Source organism: Triturus cristatus, chromosome 4_1 (assembly GCF_964204655.1).
Source record: "Triturus cristatus chromosome 4_1, aTriCri1.1, whole genome shotgun sequence".
NCBI classification, from domain to species: Eukaryota; Metazoa; Chordata; class Amphibia; order Caudata; family Salamandridae; genus Triturus; species Triturus cristatus.
Genome location: NC_140585.1, coordinates 525,192,849 through 525,212,287, shown reverse-complemented (window position 1 = coordinate 525,212,287; position 19,439 = coordinate 525,192,849). Strand labels below are relative to the sequence as shown.

The 19,439-nt window shown below is 44.7% G+C and overlaps 1 protein-coding gene across 2 annotated transcripts in view; it reads left to right on the top strand.

Annotated features, from left to right (window-relative positions):
• The window catches only part of INTS13 (integrator complex subunit 13), a 327,931-nt gene that overhangs the window by 107,682 nt on the left and 200,810 nt on the right, over positions 1-19,439 (top strand). For both annotated transcript variants that reach the window (XM_085652788.1, XM_085652789.1), the window contains exon 8: positions 702-786. In XM_085652788.1, the coding sequence (XP_085508914.1) occupies positions 702-786 (85 nt within the window). The remainder of the gene's footprint in view (positions 1-701; positions 787-19,439) is intronic.

Genomic DNA, 19,439 nt, shown 5'->3' with positions numbered 1-19,439 from the left:
TACAGCATGACAGGTCTTGGTGTCGGCCCTTAGACTAATGTTAGATCATGTTTCGCATTTTAATCAAATACTTTGTTTCTAGAATAGGAGTTGAAACTAAACATTGAGAAAAAGTGCAGGATCGCATTTGTTTTTTTGAAGTTAAAGATGATCCTGCACTTTTCTCAAAGATGTTTAACAAATATACTGTCAACCTTTTGTCCCTAAGGTTCTCTGATTACCAGTGGATAATTTGAGCCAGTGGTTGCTGGAGGGGCATACTGCACACATTTTTCAGCAACAGATCTTATTTTTCTGCACCATACATTAACTGACAGCAAGAGAGGGAAACAATGTGAACTACAGAGACCAAGGAAGAGAAAGACCGAACCATCACAAAGGGAGAAGCAGAAAACTGTAGGATTGAGATAAAGGGACAGGGAGTGTCTGGTAGACAGTTGTAATGTCAGTAGTCTTCCACTTAGAACTTTGGCACCTTAGAAAATTTCAATTTTTGTTTTTATTTTACCAGTCTCCATATATGTCAAATTGGAATGATTTGCTATTATATGACTGTTAGACAGTAGCCAAGAGATTTGCAAAATATGGCCGACTGCATCTTTTATTTCATCACTGAGCAGCTGGCAATCTCTGGTAGTAAAATGGTCTTTTGAGCTGATATTTTGTGTTCAAAATATAATTTTGTTTTGTTTTTTCTAAAGGAAGAGCAGCATGCTAACACATCTGCAAATTATGACGTGGAGCTTCTTCATCACAAAGAGGCACATACAGATTTTACAAAAAGTGGTAAGTGAAAGATGGGAGAAGAAGGCGAATGGTGGGCTGCCCCTTGGGGCAGGGTCTTCTATTCTAAAATAACGCAGCTTGTCTAAAGTAAGGTGTATTCTTGTAATTTAATGATTATGTCTGACAGCGCCAGGCCTGTTACCATTCTGTCTGATTTAATCCCATCAAATATCTCCAAACTGTGCAATGTACTTCAGCAGCCTCTTCTTGTCGTCCTTCTTTAGCCTAGATATAAACATACAGTAAGCACTGGTGGATTTGTCATCATCGAATTACACTTCAAGCAAAGTCAACATTTTTACAACCTTACTCTTCTGTTTTGCTTGAAAGTTTCCCTGTTGTGCCTAGTAATATTATCAACTGACAAGAAGGAAAGTCCACTTTCGTGCGCTACCAGAAGGTAGAAACACCCACCATTCCACAGTACATTTGTTGCAGCTTGTCTATGCAGTTTACCTGCATTAAGAGCAAGTGGCATTTCTGTTTTTATCTTTAAATTATGATGATTAGTCCTTAGTTGGGATTCCTCCCAAGATTGTTGGCCAGCTTGAGAACTTTACATTGCAGTTTAGTAAACTAGTTTATTTTAGTACATTGGCTGCCAATGAAAAAACACATTCAGATCATCATATATGCAATTCCAATGGAACAGCTTCCAAATTCTTAGACAAATTAAGAAAATATTTACCTTTGCGAAATCCTAGATCCTACAACAATTTGCCTTTTAGTTCTTCACTACAGGTATTCAAAATGGGGTTGCAGAGCATTTGTGATATGAGGGACCAAGCTGTGTCTGCTAACATACATTTTAAAACATGTTTACTTACCTCAGCTTCTACCAAAGGTCCAGTTCTAACTAAGTGGGCTCCTTTATTTATTTTTTTATTTCACTAGTAGTGAATAATACAATGCCAATGACCAAACCCTTGCATCATATTCAAGGGTGTGTGTGTTCTCGGGGGCATAGGTTTTGAGCAGGAAGGGGTCCCTTCCAGTACAAAAACTGTTTTAAGGCTTTTTTTTCACTTTGTATGTGTGCTGTACAATTCACAAAACATGCAAATTTGGAAAAACATGGATAAATTCAAACATTCTGTCTGTACTGCTACCTCTAGTTGTCGTAAGATTTTGGCACAAATTCCTCCCTGCCATTGTTTGTAGATAGGGATTTGGGTCAAAACCTATAAGTGGTTGCAGGGGAACACCGATGCACCACCCATAAAGTGCCCACTAGTTGCAAAAAGATGCATAGCTGCCCTTAGCGCAATTTTGTGTTATTTTGGGATACTATCCAACATGTTGGATAATAAATACCACCCTAACTCTTTAAACAAAAGTGATGCAAACATGGTGCAAATTGTTAATAAACCTGGCCCTGTGTGTCAGTAAGTGTAAGTAGGTATAAGTGACATTTAGAGTGATGGCAAGTGAGAGAATGAGAATGAATAGTAATGTGTGTAGGGGTTTGTAAGAGAGTGCAAGTGTGATGTTAGGGTCGTGTGACATGCCTTCTTGGAAAAATCAGGGTCATTAGTCACATGCCATCACTTCCTGTGATGCCATTATGGTCAAAGGGTATGTGATGTTAACTTCTGCGACCCTATGGCATTGTGGTGAGTCAACGCCCATGGTCTAGTTTCTCGACTAGAAATCCCATGTTGAGCCACTCTTGTTATGGGTTAAATTGTTGCAATGACAGCGCTTGTTAACAGAGCCACCAAACGCGTTTAGAGTTTCACCTGCTCAATAAACGAACTCATATGATCGCTCTCCTGTTTTTATTTCAGGATGACCTCAACTGAATTTTACTGTCATGCATGCCGAACGTAGAGGGTTGGGTTTTAGGCATTGGGAATAATGCCCTTTTTTATTTCTTTAATCCTAGTTTTTTTATGTTTATTATAATCAGATTTCTAGATTATTAATTTTAATGTTACATTAAATTTAAATAGTTGAAAGTGTAGACCCAATGGGCTTTCCCTATAGATTCACTTGTTGTGCTGCCTTTTGTGACAGTCTTCATTGGGAAATTCACAAGATAACTTTAAAGCTGCTTAAAGAAAGAAATCTTGTTACTTTTGCATCCTGGCATGCTTGTTCTCAACTTGCGTATCATGTGCCTCACTGTGTTGGGGCTAGAAAGTATTTTAATAGCCGTAAAAAAAAAAAGCTTTAGTTCACCCATATGTTCAACTTCACTGGTTCCTTTTTTACTGCCATGGAAGGCGCATTGGCACCTGCTTCTCATGCTTGCTATTTTTTATATTGGGCCCAGTTTCTTCTTGATACTGTACTCGGTTTTCTCTCTTCTGTACCTCTTGCGTGCATCAGCTTGAGCCTGTTATGGTTCGCATTTACATGCCCCAGTCCCCTCTTTTCTTGTACGTAGTATTAGACGCACTTTTAGTGAGACCCAGTGGTCAAGGCTGAAGTGTCAATGCTTTTCTTCTCTCAGAAATGGTTAATTCACTTATCAGTAGAAGGCAATGTAGATTAAAAACTGTGCCAAAGATTATTTACCCCAAAGACTCTGCTTGGTATTTTTATATTTATTTTATTTTATTTTTACAGTAGAAATGTAGCCAGCAAAATAGACAAACAAGATTAAAAGACGTAAACAAATAACCGAGTCATTCAGAATATGTAACAAAATAATCTGTTATGTAGTTCCTAGGAGTCCCCCAGGACTTTCGTGTTTTGGATGACCTAAACTGAGGGCTTGGTGTCCAAACCGACTCTGGACACCCCCCCAGGATATGTCAGTCGTTAGACCAGCTAGCTCTAAAGTGCTACAACCACCCCTCTGTATTCTACAGTGGTGTAAGTAGTTTCTGGTAACCACTGAATATGACAACCCTGATTCCTCAGGGATCGTGGAAAACAGTACAGTAATTTTCGCTCAGACACTCTTGCTTGCTTTCTCTCAGAAAATACACAGGATGGCGATTAGGATGTCTCAATAAGTATTTATTGGTTCAGCGACAGCCTTGTGTAAAACATATGTGCTGCGACAATCAGGAAACCGAAGCAACAAAAGAGATTGCTAGTACCAATATAGTAAATATTAGATACATTTCTACCATAGTGCTAATAAGATGAACATAAGCAGTTCAGATACAAACAATAGCACGTGCATATTCCTAAAATGAACACCCTAAGTACTTTGCCTAAATGTACCTAGCCTAGCTCTGTATGTGTATCATGGATATGTGCATATGTGTATGTAGCCAAGAAACCCCTAGGAAAGCTCCAACCCCCTCACCTGATGGTTGAGAATGAAGGACCCTGTCTCTACTTTGAGATGACAACCCGCAAGGGATGTCAGACTGCTGCGTGTCGAAGATTCTCCATGACGGACTCCGTCTCAGCTTAGAAGGAATTCTCCTCTAAATTGTGGGGGGGGATTGAGGGTCTTGTATACTAAAGTGGTCGCTCCAGGGTTTTTTCTAGAAGCAGTAGGTTTTCAAAAAAATCATAAATGTTTTCAAAACTATCACAAATGTTTTTCCAAACAGTTGTGCTCATGCACAGCTGGCTGTTGGCCAGGTATGAAAACAGTGGTGACCCTTATACAGAATAATTCTGCTGTGCCTGGGGACTTGTATATGTACTTCAGGTACAGGGATTATGATAGAATATTTAGAGCCTGGTGTTGAAGAGACTGGAGAAAGCTACTAGGTAAAAGGTCACCTGTTTGTAATCGTTATTGTCATGTGGATAGGCAGTGCTTAATTTGTAAAATATTAAGTCCAGGTGCTCAATTCTTTTTAGGAGGCCACATCCATTTCTCCCGGCCCCACCCACTTCCTCCACTGGCGCTACCCACTTACTCTATTGGCTTCACCCATATCCTCAACTGACAATGCTGAAAGCCAGATGTAATACCCAATCTGAATTTCAGCAAGAGAGACTTCTTCAGGTAAGGTTTTGATAGGAGGTTCCCCCCGCCACCCAGAAATGTTTGAAAAAAATGAAAGCAAAAGAACATTTAAAACTCAATTCTTTTTAGGAGGCCACATCCATTTCTCCCGGCCCCACCCACTTCCTCCACTGGCGCCACCAACTTACTCTATTGGCTTCACCCATATCCTCAACTGACAATGCTGAAAGCCAGATGTAATACCCAATCTGAATTTCAGCAAGAGAGACTTCTTCAGGTAAGGTTTTGATAGGAGGTCCCCCCCGCCACCCAGAAATGTTTGAAAAAAAATGAAAGCAAAAGAACATTTAAAACACAATTTTGGAATAAATTGACCAATATGATTATTGCCACTAATGCAAATTTTGCAACGTAACACAGTGGTTAGAGTTGACTTTACAATTAACAATTTATTTCTACCTAAACAAATCCTTTTTTAATAAAATTAGGATAAACAAAGACTGGGAAAAAACAACTTTCTAACCTGTACCATGCTGTTTGCATCTAGCGCTTTGATGGCAGTTAACAGCTCACTGTGCTAGATCATGATTGTAACTTATGAAGTGCACAGTAACAAAAGGATCTCTGAAAAAAGTAGCATCCTTCTAAGCACTGCACAAGAAATACTGTTCTGTAATCTGCATAGTACACATTCTTTGCAGCAGGCATATTAACCTTATGCGCCTGGTCTGCGCTACCTTAGATGGGTCGAAACTGCCACCAGGCAAAACTCCATCTCTCTCCAGCAGCCAGGTGAAGCCGGAGAAGTCTGCGATAGAAGTGGAACAAGCAAAATCTGTATTCTTTGTTCGCCATGGAACAAAATCCAGTTTAATTTGCTGGCGAAAAACAAAACCCAAGGCATCCGAATTAGAGTATGTCCTTCAAGTACATCCCAGTCACGCTCCCTGGTGACCTCCTATAGCCAGTTAACTTCTAAAGTAGGAGATGTTTGTGCCACTTACAGGTCACAGGTTCAATTCCTAGTAAGATAGCTCGGTTGGCTAATGTGTGCACTACAGAGACCTCAGTGTTACCTGCGGGTCATGGGTTGCGGTTGTGGTTTTTTGTAAGCTAGTTTACAAGGCTCTCCCCACCTGCTGTACAGTTCAGCAGTTTTCAGATTTGGATTCCGGCAAAGGCAAGTCAGCCTTTCCAATTCCAAAGGTCAATAAAACGGAAACCCCACAGATGGATAATTCCATTTAACATTAATAGCGGCCAATAACAACTCAGTTTGTGGTTCGCACTGTATAGGCTGTGCTCAGTAGTATTATGGGGTACTTTCTTGTAGGCAAAGGCAAACATCACATTTTAGGGGCACTCACCACTTTTCCATGGCGACCTGCGCTCTGAGCTTCTGGTGCTTTAAGGGTGGCCTGCTGTGAGTAGGTCTCGCTGTCACACATTCTGGAAAGTGATTCAGTTTTTATGCTAGGTATTTTTATGTTTTTCGGTGTCACCTGTTTACTCTTTGCTGGTCAGTCCATCCACCTGCCTCCTCCCTTCTGCTTGCCAGGGTCTGGCTCGCATGCTCTGGCTTTCCACAGGAGTAAGAGAAATTGTTCTGGCAATGCGGCTTGAGGTACTGGAAGTTCTGCCCAGATCTGACACGGGTGGGTGAGTGAGGTTGGGAGGGCGTGGAGTGTGTGCCTGTGCACCGCAGATATGCATATGCCATAACTCTGCTGAGGCCTGTGGGTGAATCTGACACACGAGAGGGCCTCACAGAGGCTTTCCACGTCCCACCCGTGACACAGAAGAGATACCGGTGACAAGCTCACCGAACTGAGATAAGGTCTTAGGTTTGGCGCAGGTGACAGCAGTGGCACCGAAGGCTGCCTAAGACCGCAAAAGCAAGCCCGACAAAGGTTACGATTTTTAGCACACTTGGCAGATGCCTCCAAAACCTGATTGTGATTCTGGAAACCCCAACCTGGCATAGCCGATGAGATTAAGATCCAGGTAGAGTCTAGTACTGACGTAACCCTGCGCTTTAATGTGAGACTGTAATGTCGCTGCCTTCGCATAAAAACAGGCGCTAGAATGAAAATAGGGTTTGCACTTTTCCACGCATGCACCAAACCATTAGTCAAAACATACTTGCTTCAGTAGCGTATGTTAAAAAACAAAAATGAAATAATTACTTACTGCCTTTTTTCAGTTTTATTTATAGGCCACCTGCTTGCTTCCTTCGATGACTAGCACTGTAGCTGCGCAGTACGCTGGGGCGTGCAAAAAGTGGAGACCCTGATCTGCATTTGTCCATACAACTTGGGAGGAAGCACTTGATGATTCAGCGCTAAGGAGGGAGGACGGGGCTGACGTCACCACTCCCGGGGGAGGGTTATGGTGTGTGTGTTTGTGTGTGTGAGTGCGCACGCGCGCGTGTGTGTGTGTGTGCACGCATGTGTCTGTGTGAGTCGGGGTGTGTGTGTGTCGGTATGTCGGAGTGTGTGTCGTCCGTGTTCCTCATGATAAGGCGGGAGGCCCCACATCCAAATTTAAATATTTTACAGCACGCTCAATCAAGCACCACTGACCGAATCCAGGCAGGCATGGATTTATTTACAAAAATTAACAAAGTCAAGGAACAAGGGCTTCCCTGGACTAGCGCGTGCTTTTCATAGAGCAGTTTCTTTTGAGAGCCATCCGTTTTATAATCACGGGAACCTAATTAGGTAAATTAACTGTCTCATTGTCATCCCCTGGGAATATGTCCTAAAAAAACATGTCCCACAGCTGGGTATGTTAAACTAATTAAACCCGGCGTAACACATGCTGTAAGTAAGAAAGCACAGAGTTACTACTCCTTGAAAAAAATTGATTTATTTACCCCTTACCGTGGCATGCAGCTCCAGCAAGATTCGAAGCCCCGCCTCTTTCATGAAAATATGACCCGCGCGCCTTTCACGCAGAGAGCACGAGCTGCACGTTGCATGTCAATAAAAAACGCTGCAGTCCTTTCAAGAAGGATTAACGTGACGTAAAAAATAATAAACGCACACCTGCCCAGAAGGACAAGTTAAATTGTAACTTCCTCAGAGCTTGTCTCTTTTGAATGTGAGGGCGGTAGGTATATGCAGAGCAGGAGGCTTGTTAACTATTCCAACTCCACCCTTGGAATATTTTGGGGGCAGTTACAAATGCACTAGGTATTTTCCAAACGGGATGCAAAGTAGCACTTTCATATCGCGACTAGTCTTGCCGGAAGGGCCACGCTGAAGGTAAAACACAAGCAGTGCTGCTGATGCACTATCATCTATTCACTGGAGAAACCGTTATCATGTATAGATCTGGCCCTCAGAAATAAGTGCCGGTGCTAAGCACCAGAAAGCACCGGCACAAATTAAGCACTGTGGATAGCACAATGCATGTAAAAAGGGGTATACATGACAGGACTAGCCTAAAGGACATGACACTCTGCAAGAGAAACAAGCACTGGCATAGCCAATAGGTCTCGCTTTTGGGACCTTATAAGTATTTAGTTATGCAGCACAATATCTTTGGTGCAACAACATCAACCGTTGCATGCCTAAACACTTATAAGGTCCCAAATACGAGACCTATTGGCATAGCCAATAGGCCTCGCCTTGGGGACTGTATGTGTTTAGCCAGAGCTGTTTGGCAAGAAATTGTGTGAGTGGATGTACTTCAGAGAGAGATAGAGGATGCGAGAGAGAGAGAGAATGAGTGAAACTGAGAGAGGGGGAACAGATAGTGCATGTTTCTATGAGAGTGACCACAGAAGAGATGAAAAGAAATAGAGGATGAGTGAGTGGTTGATGGTTAGACAGAGAAAGAGAGAAGGCAGAAGACTATATACAGAGAGAAAAAAAGAACAGAAAAGAGGGAAAGAAAAAGAGGAGGGAGAAATGGTGGGAGGAAGAGTGGAAAGAGATAAACAGAGGAGAGAAAGAAGAAGAGGAGAAAGGGCATCAGCGGAAGTGAGAAAGGGAGAGAAATGAATATACAGGAAAGGGGAAATGAGTGGAAAATACATGTAAACTAGCACCCACAGTAGTGCTAGAAGACTCGTGGCCCCTTCAAACGCAACACAGCCTTTCCATGGGCACACCACAAACCCACTGTTCCCTGCAATTAAATGGATATAGCATGAGGGGAGCTCAGAAATGAAGTACCACGCCCCCAGTCCTTCTGGGACCTCCAGCGGGACTGGACTGCACAGCGGTAAGGGGCCCCCAGTGACTTTATAAAACACGAATATTAGCTGTAGGCAGCTGTATGCAGAGCACCGGTTTCACTAGGTAAAGGGGCGCTGGGGGACTTGCTGGGTAAGATGTAGTTGTCTGCCCCACTTGCTACCCTTGAACGTGTTCCTCCCCAATAAATGGCCATGTGAGAGAGACAGACTTACCAGAGGGTGAGGGGTGTCTAAGAGGGGCAGGGAGGTGGGATAAGGGCAAAGCAGGCATAGTGAGGGTGGGGAAGGATTCACTGAGTGTTGGATTGATGCACCGAGGGTCCGAAAGGGACCATGATGCCTGGGGAGTGGGGGTAGAGTGAGGGTTGGACATGGGCAATGAGGGCTGAAGATTTTGGGTCAAGGAAGGTTGTGCAGTGAGCTTGAGTATGGTGATCAAAGCAGCCAGTGAGGGCTAAGAGGGTGCAATGAGGGTTGGAGAGGGACAGAGAGGACTGAAGCAGGTGTGGTTAGAGCTGCGGTGTGCCTGCGCAGAGATTTGTCTAGAGGTTGCAGTGAAGAATTCAGTGAGTTTTGGAGGTGAGTGTGTTGCAGTAAGGGTTTAGTGAGTACTGAAGTGGCAGGGTGTTGCAATGAGGGTTTAGTGAGTGCTGGTGGGTGAGTGTGTTGCAGTGAGGGTTGTAGTGACTTCTGGAGTGGGAGTGTGCTGCAGTGAAGAGGTTAGTGAGTGCTGGAGTGGTAGGGCGTTGCAACGAGGAAGTAGTGAGTCATGGTGAGGGTGTGACTGTGGCCAGACTTGACCACGATCGGTTTCACTGGTACTTTGTTGCATTCAGTAATGTGCACTAGAGCACATGTGAATGTGGCTGCTTTTGGGGTGCAGGTCTGGCACTCACTGCTGGTGCAGGCCCAGGAAGACCTCTGTGTTACACACAGAACATGAACATACAGTGTATGTTTTGCACTTACGAACATGTGGTGTTGGCTGTAGGTACATTCGGTATTCAGAATATTGGGTACATAAGGGGTACCCAATGCTAGTGCATCCTAGGGCTGCTTCGTGGGGGTCTGCACTGGGTATGTGCGTGTTGGATCCTGCAGTGCGTGGGTACACAATTGAATACACAAAGTACACAACAGAGCACAGTACACTTAATAACAGTCGCTGCACAAACATCCCCATGGTGCTGATGTGCGCGCTCACGGCTATGAGTGCTGTTGGGTGGCAATGCATATTGAATTCCTATAGGTATACGAGGCAGCTCGTCCAAATATGTACATGTGTGGACGAAACCTGGATGACACATATGCACTGGAGCAAAGACTGTATATACCTAGCAGAAATTTACTGCTATTTTCTCCTACGTGTGACGGTGTCAGGTCATTTCCCTGCACTCAACACTCACCCCCATAGTTTACCATAGACTGGCTGGGCTGTGGGTTGTGCACATGTGTTGCGAGGTGAGCTAGAAGACGCATAAGATGTTTAAGGTTCACCTGTATGTAGAGAACTCACTATCAGAATGTGTGCTATGGAGCGAATTGTCACTGGTTTTCTAGAGAGATGCGCACTAGATGTATTTAGTGCACACCGCGGTACTGCACAGAGACCCGCGGCTACAGACGTCCCGTGTCTTGATGACCTATTTTGCAAACGTGTGGTCTTTGGTGCTGAATGGGGCGTATATGGGTATAAAAAGCATACTTCAAAGGTAAACGAACAAGCAAAGGGTCTAAAGTCACAGCATGCTTTGTGTTATAAAACGCAAGGAATGACTGAAGGGGGTGACATGATAAATGAGCCGCAGGTTTATATATAGGAAAAGAAAAGCAAGTGCTGTGTGTGCTGTTGTTACCAAACTCACATCGTACTGTCTCCTCGTGTGTTTGAGGGGCTGGGGAAGCACCAGTCCCCAATCAGCTTGTGGAATGCTACAGAAATTAGCTGAACTAAGATGGGTAGCCTCTTGCTGAATGCTCAAAAACCAAAAAAAGCATGAGGCCCCCTTTAAAAACAACAACAAAGAGCCTACAATGAGGTAGGGAGACTGGGCTAGCAATGACGAGGGAGGAGAGTTGGACATGGGGGGGCTGGGTGAAGCAGCAACAAGGGAGGGCATGGGATGAAGGAGGCTTTCGTTTTAATGTGGATAAATGTAAACAAGGAAGGAGAGGGGGGTTGCAGCGACCTGCTTGGGCTTTGAGTAATCAGGCTACAGTAGCTGCACAGATTTTTTTACAGGCTACAAATAGCTGCCCCTTCTTTTATGGAGACTTCTGGCTCCCGTTTTTAGAACTATGGCCAATTGCAGTGCGTTCCTATTAGTAATGAGACAGCACATATATTCTAGCACAGGAGCAGAGGCTGGGATGTAAGCATCAGCCTGTCTTTCCCGCAGTCACGCATTAATTAACTGCGCGGTGAACAGAAAGTTTGATAAGCTACAAGTTCTGCTCCTAACGTAATAATTAATGGTCGGGTTATGTTATGTTTCACATATGCCACTGGATCAGTGTGCTACACATTTTCACTCAGGTCATTCTCAAGAAACACGTAGCCCAGCGTAATGAGTGGGGGGTTTGAGGGGTGCTGGAGAGACGCTTTGATGTGAGAGACGTTGCTCTGAATATTTACTCAAATTACGCACTAGAGAAAAAAAGGCAAATTCCGTCTGCGGTAGCACTGGAGCCATGGTAATAAAACAGAAGCTGTGCGTGCTGATGAAACAAAATCCACGTGGACTACAAAAGCTTTTTATTTTAAAATGTTTATTTACACACACATACATGCAAGGATAAGACGTGGAGTCATTAGAAGTTGATTCCGGTGTTTATTGTAACTCCAACCGGAGCCAGGAAAAGGGCAATCCTACACAAGCTCTACTCCTTCCAACCATCATCCCGCTCACCTAAGTTCCACAGTAATGATGCAGAGAACGAGATCTTGTTGTAAAATGCTAATGCCACCAGCTGAGTGTGTTTTGCCCGCAAAGCACAGAATGTTGTAAAATGCTAATGCCACCAGCTAAGTGTGTTTTGGCCGCAAAGCACAGAAACACTACATTCCTACCTCGGAAGTGGAGCGGTTGAGTCCCTGAGTCAAGCATGGGCTGGGATTTCAAAAAGCGGCAGGAGGAGGGGAAAGGAACACAACAGTTGGGAGTGCGAGCTAGAGGAAGGCGAAAAAAGCAACAACGAACCGAATCAGCAGAGGAGGGACAATGAAGAGGGAATGAGAAGAATAGGAGCTGCGGACCGAATGAAAGGGAGAACGAACGACGACAAAGGGGAGGAACAAGAGAGCGCAGGGAAAGGCAGAAAGATGGAGGGGTGTAAAAGACAGAGGGAATGAGTGGTGAAAGGAACAAGGGAGAGTATAAAGGGAGTGGTGTGCACTCTGCTGTCGCACGGCAAAAGTGACAGTGATCACGATCAAGCGTGGCGAGCGATGCACTTAATGAGCATGAGGAAAACCATATGCCGCCTCTGCTCATAAGCGCGCGCCCACGCACATGCACGCAAGCTTTTTGAAGACCTTACTAAAAGTCTCGCCAGACCAGCGCATGCACTGGGTCAGGCGAGACCTAAAAAGTATGCTCAGAGAGAGCCTGTAAATTCTGCACATATAGTAATTTCTCTGGAATCTGAACCAGGAATCAACCACAACAGGGCAAGAAGAATGCCATGACCATTCAAGGACAAAGACGCCAACACTGGATCAGGAAGCTCAGATATTCAGCCCAGGATACGTCTAGCTCTGCTTTCGATCCAAACATGTACAACCAAAACATAGAGGGGTACCCAATGCTATTCAACAGAAAACAAAAACTCACAGGGAGAACACAAACATGGCAATGTCATACATTGTGATATAGCTTGAAGGGGTGGGATAATCCTTGCAGCAGTGTCCTTAATAGAACTGAACATTCTTGATGTGAATGCTTGGCTAATCTACCACTACAGAGGCAACATTCACAATAGGTTTATAATAAAATTGTTTAAACATGGAATCAGAAGCCCAATCTGCTGTTCTCAGGATGTCCTTTAGACGATAGCCTAAAGTAAAAGACTTTGATGCTATAGCTCCCCTAACAGAATGGGCCCTAAACAAGGTCCCATCCACGCCTGCCTTAGCCAACAACCATTTGACCCACTGTGCCAACATGGCAAAGACAACAGTACTGAAGTGTTTTTGCAATGCAATCAACAAGTGCCCCAAAGAGCCGCAGCTGAGTCACTAACTCATAGGCTTTAAGGCACTGAACAACACATAGCTGTGAATTGCCGGTAAACTGCGATAAGAAACACATTTAGAAAAAGTCTTTGTATGTCTGGTAATCTGAACAGAAACTCCTTCCAGAGTAAAAACTCCTCCTGTATCGTCAAGAGCCTTCACATCTGAGACTCTGTGGCAAGAGCTAAGACAAAGGAGAAGAGTCAGCTTGGCTGACAACTGTTTCCCTATCAGAAGGGAATTCTCTGACCAGTTCGGCAAAAAAATTAACACTACATCCCCATCCCATAATTGGGAATACAGAGGGGCCGGGGGATTAGAGATTAGGATATCCAGCATAACCATGCAAATCATGTGCATGTGTTCACTGACAGGTTTCCCATCTAGGGGCAGATGGCCGGCGGAAATGGCTTAACAAAAGTTGTTAACTAAACAATAAGCCACTGCATCGGCTGCCAAAGTGTAAAGAAAGTTTACTACATGCGATAAGTCTGTCCGCACGGGATCGATAAGCCATGGACTGCACCCAGTGTGGGTGCTGGAAGACCAAAATTGGGAGATGAAGAACTCCGTCTGCTGCAAATGTCCCGGCAGACACCAATGTCCCCTGAAAGATGCCATGAGACGTAAACGCCCTTGCAACACAAGAGGGCGAGGTCACCACTAGGGATCAGTCAGGAGGTCCCAAACTAGAGGAAGACTGATACCAAAGTCACACAACAGTTCCATCAGAGTTGGAAACCAAGACTGAGCTCTCCAAATTGGGGTCACCAGAACCAAGTTCGCACCCTGAAGCCTCACTTGAGCCGCCACGCAATGAATCATCAAAAATGAAGGGAAGGCATATATTAAGCTCAGACGACTCCAGTCCTGAGGGAAAGCATTCGTCGCTAAGGCCAGAGGGTCCAACCTCAACTGAAAATCTATGGAAGCTGAGGCGTCATGCGAGCAGGTCTCCCTGACAAGGGCCCCACAGACACGTAAGCCCCTGAAGAGTATGAAGCTGCCAGTTGCTCACATCCCTCTCAAACCTGGAGTTCCAGTCTACTACTGCGTTGGAGTGTCCTCCCTGACCCCAGAGATTTTGAGTTGAAGGTAAAAATGTCAACAGTATTTGGCAATCTCTGCCAACATGTGCGATCTAGTGCCCCTTATTTTGTTGACATACCGGACAGCAGACACATTGTCCATCCGGAGAAGGATGTAACCCGAGAACTTCTGTGAGGGTAGAGCCCAGATGGCAAAGAAACCTGACAATATTTCTAGGCGGTTGATATCTCCTGGTCTCCAGAGTTAGGGAAACCTAGTCTGAATATGACAAACCCCTCCGGAGATGATGAATCTGGAGGCGCTAGAGAGCTCGGTAATGAAGGGGTCCTCGAAAGGTGTCTTGAATGGAGGAAGCAAGAAGCCCCTACATTCGAGCAATCTGCCGCAGTGATACCCGCCTCTTGGACGGAACAGATCTTAACTCTCGCTTGACGTCACTGACTTTCTGAGCGGGTAACAATAACTGAGCAATTGGTGAATCTATCTGAAAACTCAGAAACCCCAACGAACATGACTGACTCAACATGGATTCTTCACATTCAAGAGAAACCCCAACTGTTGAAATAGATAAATGCTCATATTCAGGTGAGATAGAAGGAGATCCCTCTCTTGGATCAGGATCAGAAGATCGTCCAGGTATATTATGAGGTGCATGCCCCACGCTCACAGGAACTCTACTATGGGTTTCATCAGCTTCCTGAAATACCAGGGGGCAGAAGAAAGTCTACAGGGAAGAGCTGGATACTCTAACCACCAATACTGAAACTGGAGGAATCGCCCTTGAGGGGCAAAGATCGGGGCTGTAAGATAATCATCCTTCAGGTCGAGCCAGACCATCCAGTCGCCCTCCCATAGGAGGTTTCTGAGAAGGTGGATACCCTCCATTTTGAAGTGCCAGTAACACACCAAATTCTCTCTGAGGTTCAGTACCAAACTGTGACCCCCCACCTCGCTTGGGAACCAGAAAAATGGTACTGCAGAACACATTCGGATGTTGGATGGTCAGGGATATGGCTCCTTTGCTCAACAGATCGCTAATTTTCTGCCTGATCGGGAAGGGAAAAAGTAAGATGACAGGGAGAGTCCTGCTGAGATGGGGTCCCATAAAATTCTATTTGATAGCCCTTTATCGTCTAGGGCAGTGGTTACCAAACTTTTTCGACCAGTGGCTCCCTTTATCTATTGGCAGTTGACTGCGGCTCCCCATTATGTCATTTTTTTTTTGGGTGGCAGGGATGTAAGCTCGGCCTCTGGAGTGCTTCTGTTTTTCTCCTCCTTTGTCCAGTGGTTGGTCTCTTGCTTATCAAGACATCCAATGGTTGTTCAAAAACACAGGGGGGTTCTGAAATCACAGACAGACTGTGCTAAAGTGGTATGTACACAAAAACCTCAATAGTAAATAAACGAGCCAGTTAGGGTTGCCACCTGACCAGTTTTGTACCAGCACCCACCGGTATTTTTAAGTCCCAGCTGGTCCAAAAATAAACACCACCACCCAAAGTTGGTATTTTTATAGCCCCTATGATTTGTACATGCTTCAAACAGCAAATTTAATTTGAGATCACTCTTAAATGTATTCTCGAGCTGTGTTGATGATAAGTGACTAATAATTAAAGTAAGCACCTTCATGCAAAGTGCTGCTGTCTGTTGAGTCTTTAGCTGACATGGAGCAGGCTTTGGTCACGAACATTCCCAGTGTGAACAGTGGAACCATCAGTGCTGTGAACTCCCCTTCAAACGGTCTTGTGCTGATTTGTGAGTCACATGTGTAAGCGTATTTTACTTTAGATGAGTAGGTGTTTATCAGCGGACGTGTACTACCACGTTCCAAAAGGTTTACAGAGTGGTGAATATTTGAAAGAGTGGGGGGGGGAGCGTAAGAAGGTTGTTGTCTTAATTTTTTAAGATGAACCAACTGACGAAGTGGTATTTTGTTTGTATTGGCAGGAAAGATAACGCACACAACATAGTGTCATCTTAACACCCCCATACCTTCACAAACACTCACAGCTGAGCGTGATAAAACCTCAATAGTTTTGGTTAGGAAAATATCTCTAATTTCTCAGCTATGCCAGCTGAAGGCTTCTCAAAGCGCTCTTAGCTTCCAAGTGCAACAGAGAGGCAGCTGCAAGGGTTTGGAAATGTTACCCAAATATCTTGAATTATAATGGTTTTTGTGCACAAATAAAAAATAATATACAGTACACATGTGATGTATTTCCCTATCTGCTAAGCACCACCATCATTTTATTGTTGAGCTGATTACTGGATCCAGACGATAGAAATGGGCGCTATTCTCTGGCTGCTATCAGAGCAGGGAGTTAATTAATATTTAATTGTGTTGTTTCTTTCTTGGCAGAAAGTGGCAGGTCCACTGCTCGGTTTCAGGGGGGGTGGACTGTATGCCATAAACCTGAATGAACCGCACTGCCTTCAGTGAGCTGCAGAACACATGAATAGGATATTATTATCGTGTATTCAGAGGAAAGTTTCATAAGAATTTGCAATTGCGCCCCTATTCCAAGGCCTCTCTTTCCTTGCATTCGACATTCTTTGCACACGAGTCACCTTCGCTCACTAGATGTCTTCGGATACACACGATTGACACGTTGTGGGAGTGAAGGAGCGATGAAGACATTAGCTAAGCTGGTAAATATACACAAAGTTGTAATTAAACAATCTCACATCTATGATTACCCGATTTTCCTGGTAGACGCCATACCTATAGTCACTGCAGAGCACAAACAGCAATAACTCTTGCCATCATGGTCATGATTGTTTGTGTCTGCCCTGCAAACCGTCATACGCTGGTCCTAAAGATTCCAGAGGCTGACAGGTGCGGCTTCCGAAACTCCCCTGCAAGACATGTTTACTCGGGCCTCAAGTGCATATTTCAAATATGCAACTAACCTGTTTTAGAACTGAGGCATACTTAGAGAAAACGTGCATCCTTTCACACGTTCCCAAGAAGTGCGCGGCGCCCCTGGCAAGCTCTGGTGGCGCACCGGGGTGCCACGGCGCACAGTTTGGGAACCACTGGTCTAGGGAATCCAAGAATCTGGAGTGTTTTGGGCCCAGTGATGAAGCAAGAAACATATCCGCCCCTCCCCCCTCAAAGAAATCTTTGACGCCAAAAGCGTCTCACCTATAATTGAGAGTTGTGATCTGCTGTACGCTCCGGCTCGGAAGCCACCACGCCCACATCAGGCCCTGCGGAGGCAGGAGCGGGTTGGGTAGAAGGAGGAACAGCTGCCAGAGTCTTGCTAGGTCGAGTTGCGGCCATCATCGTACCCCTATTGGAGGCCTCTTAGGAAGGCACGGCTGAGCGAGCAACTTCAGTAACGCCCGGGTCCCTGGCAGAAAGACGTTAGTGGAATACTCTTTTTAAGGAGGACTGAGCTTTGTCAAGGGCACTGAACGTATGAACAGATTTGCCCAGATCTTTAATAAAGGGATCACTGGAGAGGAGGCCATTGGCAAAGACTCCGGCCTACAACTGAGGATAGCTCTGAAAGATTCGGCTGTATATGCATCAGAATGGATTTCCTGCACTCAGTAGATTTGGTGCAACTAGCAGTGCTGATATGGCAAATGGTGCGCTGGGCCAAACCAGCGAGGACCTCAGGATAAATAGGGACACCAGACACTTTAGCGTGAGCCACTAATTCCAGGACCTTTTGCCAGATGCCCAGTGAAATCATGTAAGCAGTCTTGGCATGACCTCCAAGCCCTCTTAATGCCATTTTTCGTGTCCTTAGAACATTTTTTTAAGGAAAGATGTCATGTTCGTTTCGCCCTCAGGGGTGTCAGTCACCTTTTTATCCAGCATAGGACGTGGGCATTTAGAACGGAACCTTGCCTGCACCTTTTTGTCAAACCCTTTGCAAAGGTGATTATGCATGTATGAAGCCACTTTGTGATGAGGGGACCAGTCAGTAGATCTGGGATGGACAATATCATCTGAATTGAAGCCAAGGTTATTCACCTTAGGAGAATCCTGGGGCAGGACAGGCATTGGGTTGGGTTGGGTCGACTCTCAGGAAGAACAGGGTTGGCATCCGGAGATATCGACTGGTTAGAAGAAGGGGTGTCCTCCTCCTGCTGCAGAGCTCTAGGGTCAGGAGCAGGAGGGGAGTTGGACCCTGTGAAAGTGCTGTGGATGTGGTCCATCATGAAGGATTGACTGAGGCAGGCATGGGTATCGGAATCGCGCAGTTTGTCCTGAAGAGCAGTAGAGGGTGCATTAGAGGGGCCCGGTGTGGGTTCGAAAAGATGAGCTGGGATGGGGGGGAGGAATAGGGACACGCTCTGCAGAAATGCGCAGCTAGCGTGTGAAGGATTGAAGGGCAGCTGCCAGGGCTTAGTTCAGAGTGCTGGACAGAAGAATCTAAAGTCTCAGCTAGTTCTCCCCCCCCAGCGTGTATTCCCGTATCATCAAGTTTTATTTGCGTAATTAATTAAAACCATTACAATACATTTTATCCGTTTCTACAAATACAATGTTTTCCATTTGTAAAAAAAGAAAAATTCATACTACATTTTTATTAAAATGACCAAAAATGTTATATAAAACTTATCACAAAAGCATAATATATTCAAGTGTAATAAGGCACACTAATAATTATGTCAAAAATGCATAGTGAACTTGGAAGTCTTTCAAAATGATCTCACTGTAGTAGTCCTACTGCTTCCCAGTGTCTACAACCTTGATCTTTTTCTCCACTCTACCGGGAATCTTTTCTAGGGCACAGTTGATTGTGAGGTCGATTGGATTAAAGCACACAATCGCTGCTTTTCTGCATGTTCTTATCTCTTCTGTCGGTCACGCAAGTTAGTTTGGCAGAGGCATATTACATGGATGATATCTTCAGGAGCTTCGCCGCAAAGTCTGCACTACTCTCCGTATTCTCTTCTTGCCATGGCGGGTAATGCTCCATTATTGGCTTAACTTCTAGCCTAATTTTAAGGAATTTTTCCTTTGTCTGAATGGTGTAGGTTGTTGTTAAATATCATTGAGGAGGATAGTTTTTTGTGATTGCATAGTGTTAACCAGCCATGTCTCCTTTTTTTTTACCAGAACATTCTTGTCCTCTAGTAGAGATAAAACGTTGGTGTTTATTTTTATAATTTCTTTCAGCGCATCTTTGCTCAGATTCTGGTCCCAGATGACTGTAAGATCCAAGATCTCGAGTGATATTTGTAAATATGCCCTCATGGGTGATCTTTCTCTTCCCTGTAATTCCAAGCTGAGGTGATGACCAAGGGACCCCGCTTTCACATGTCTG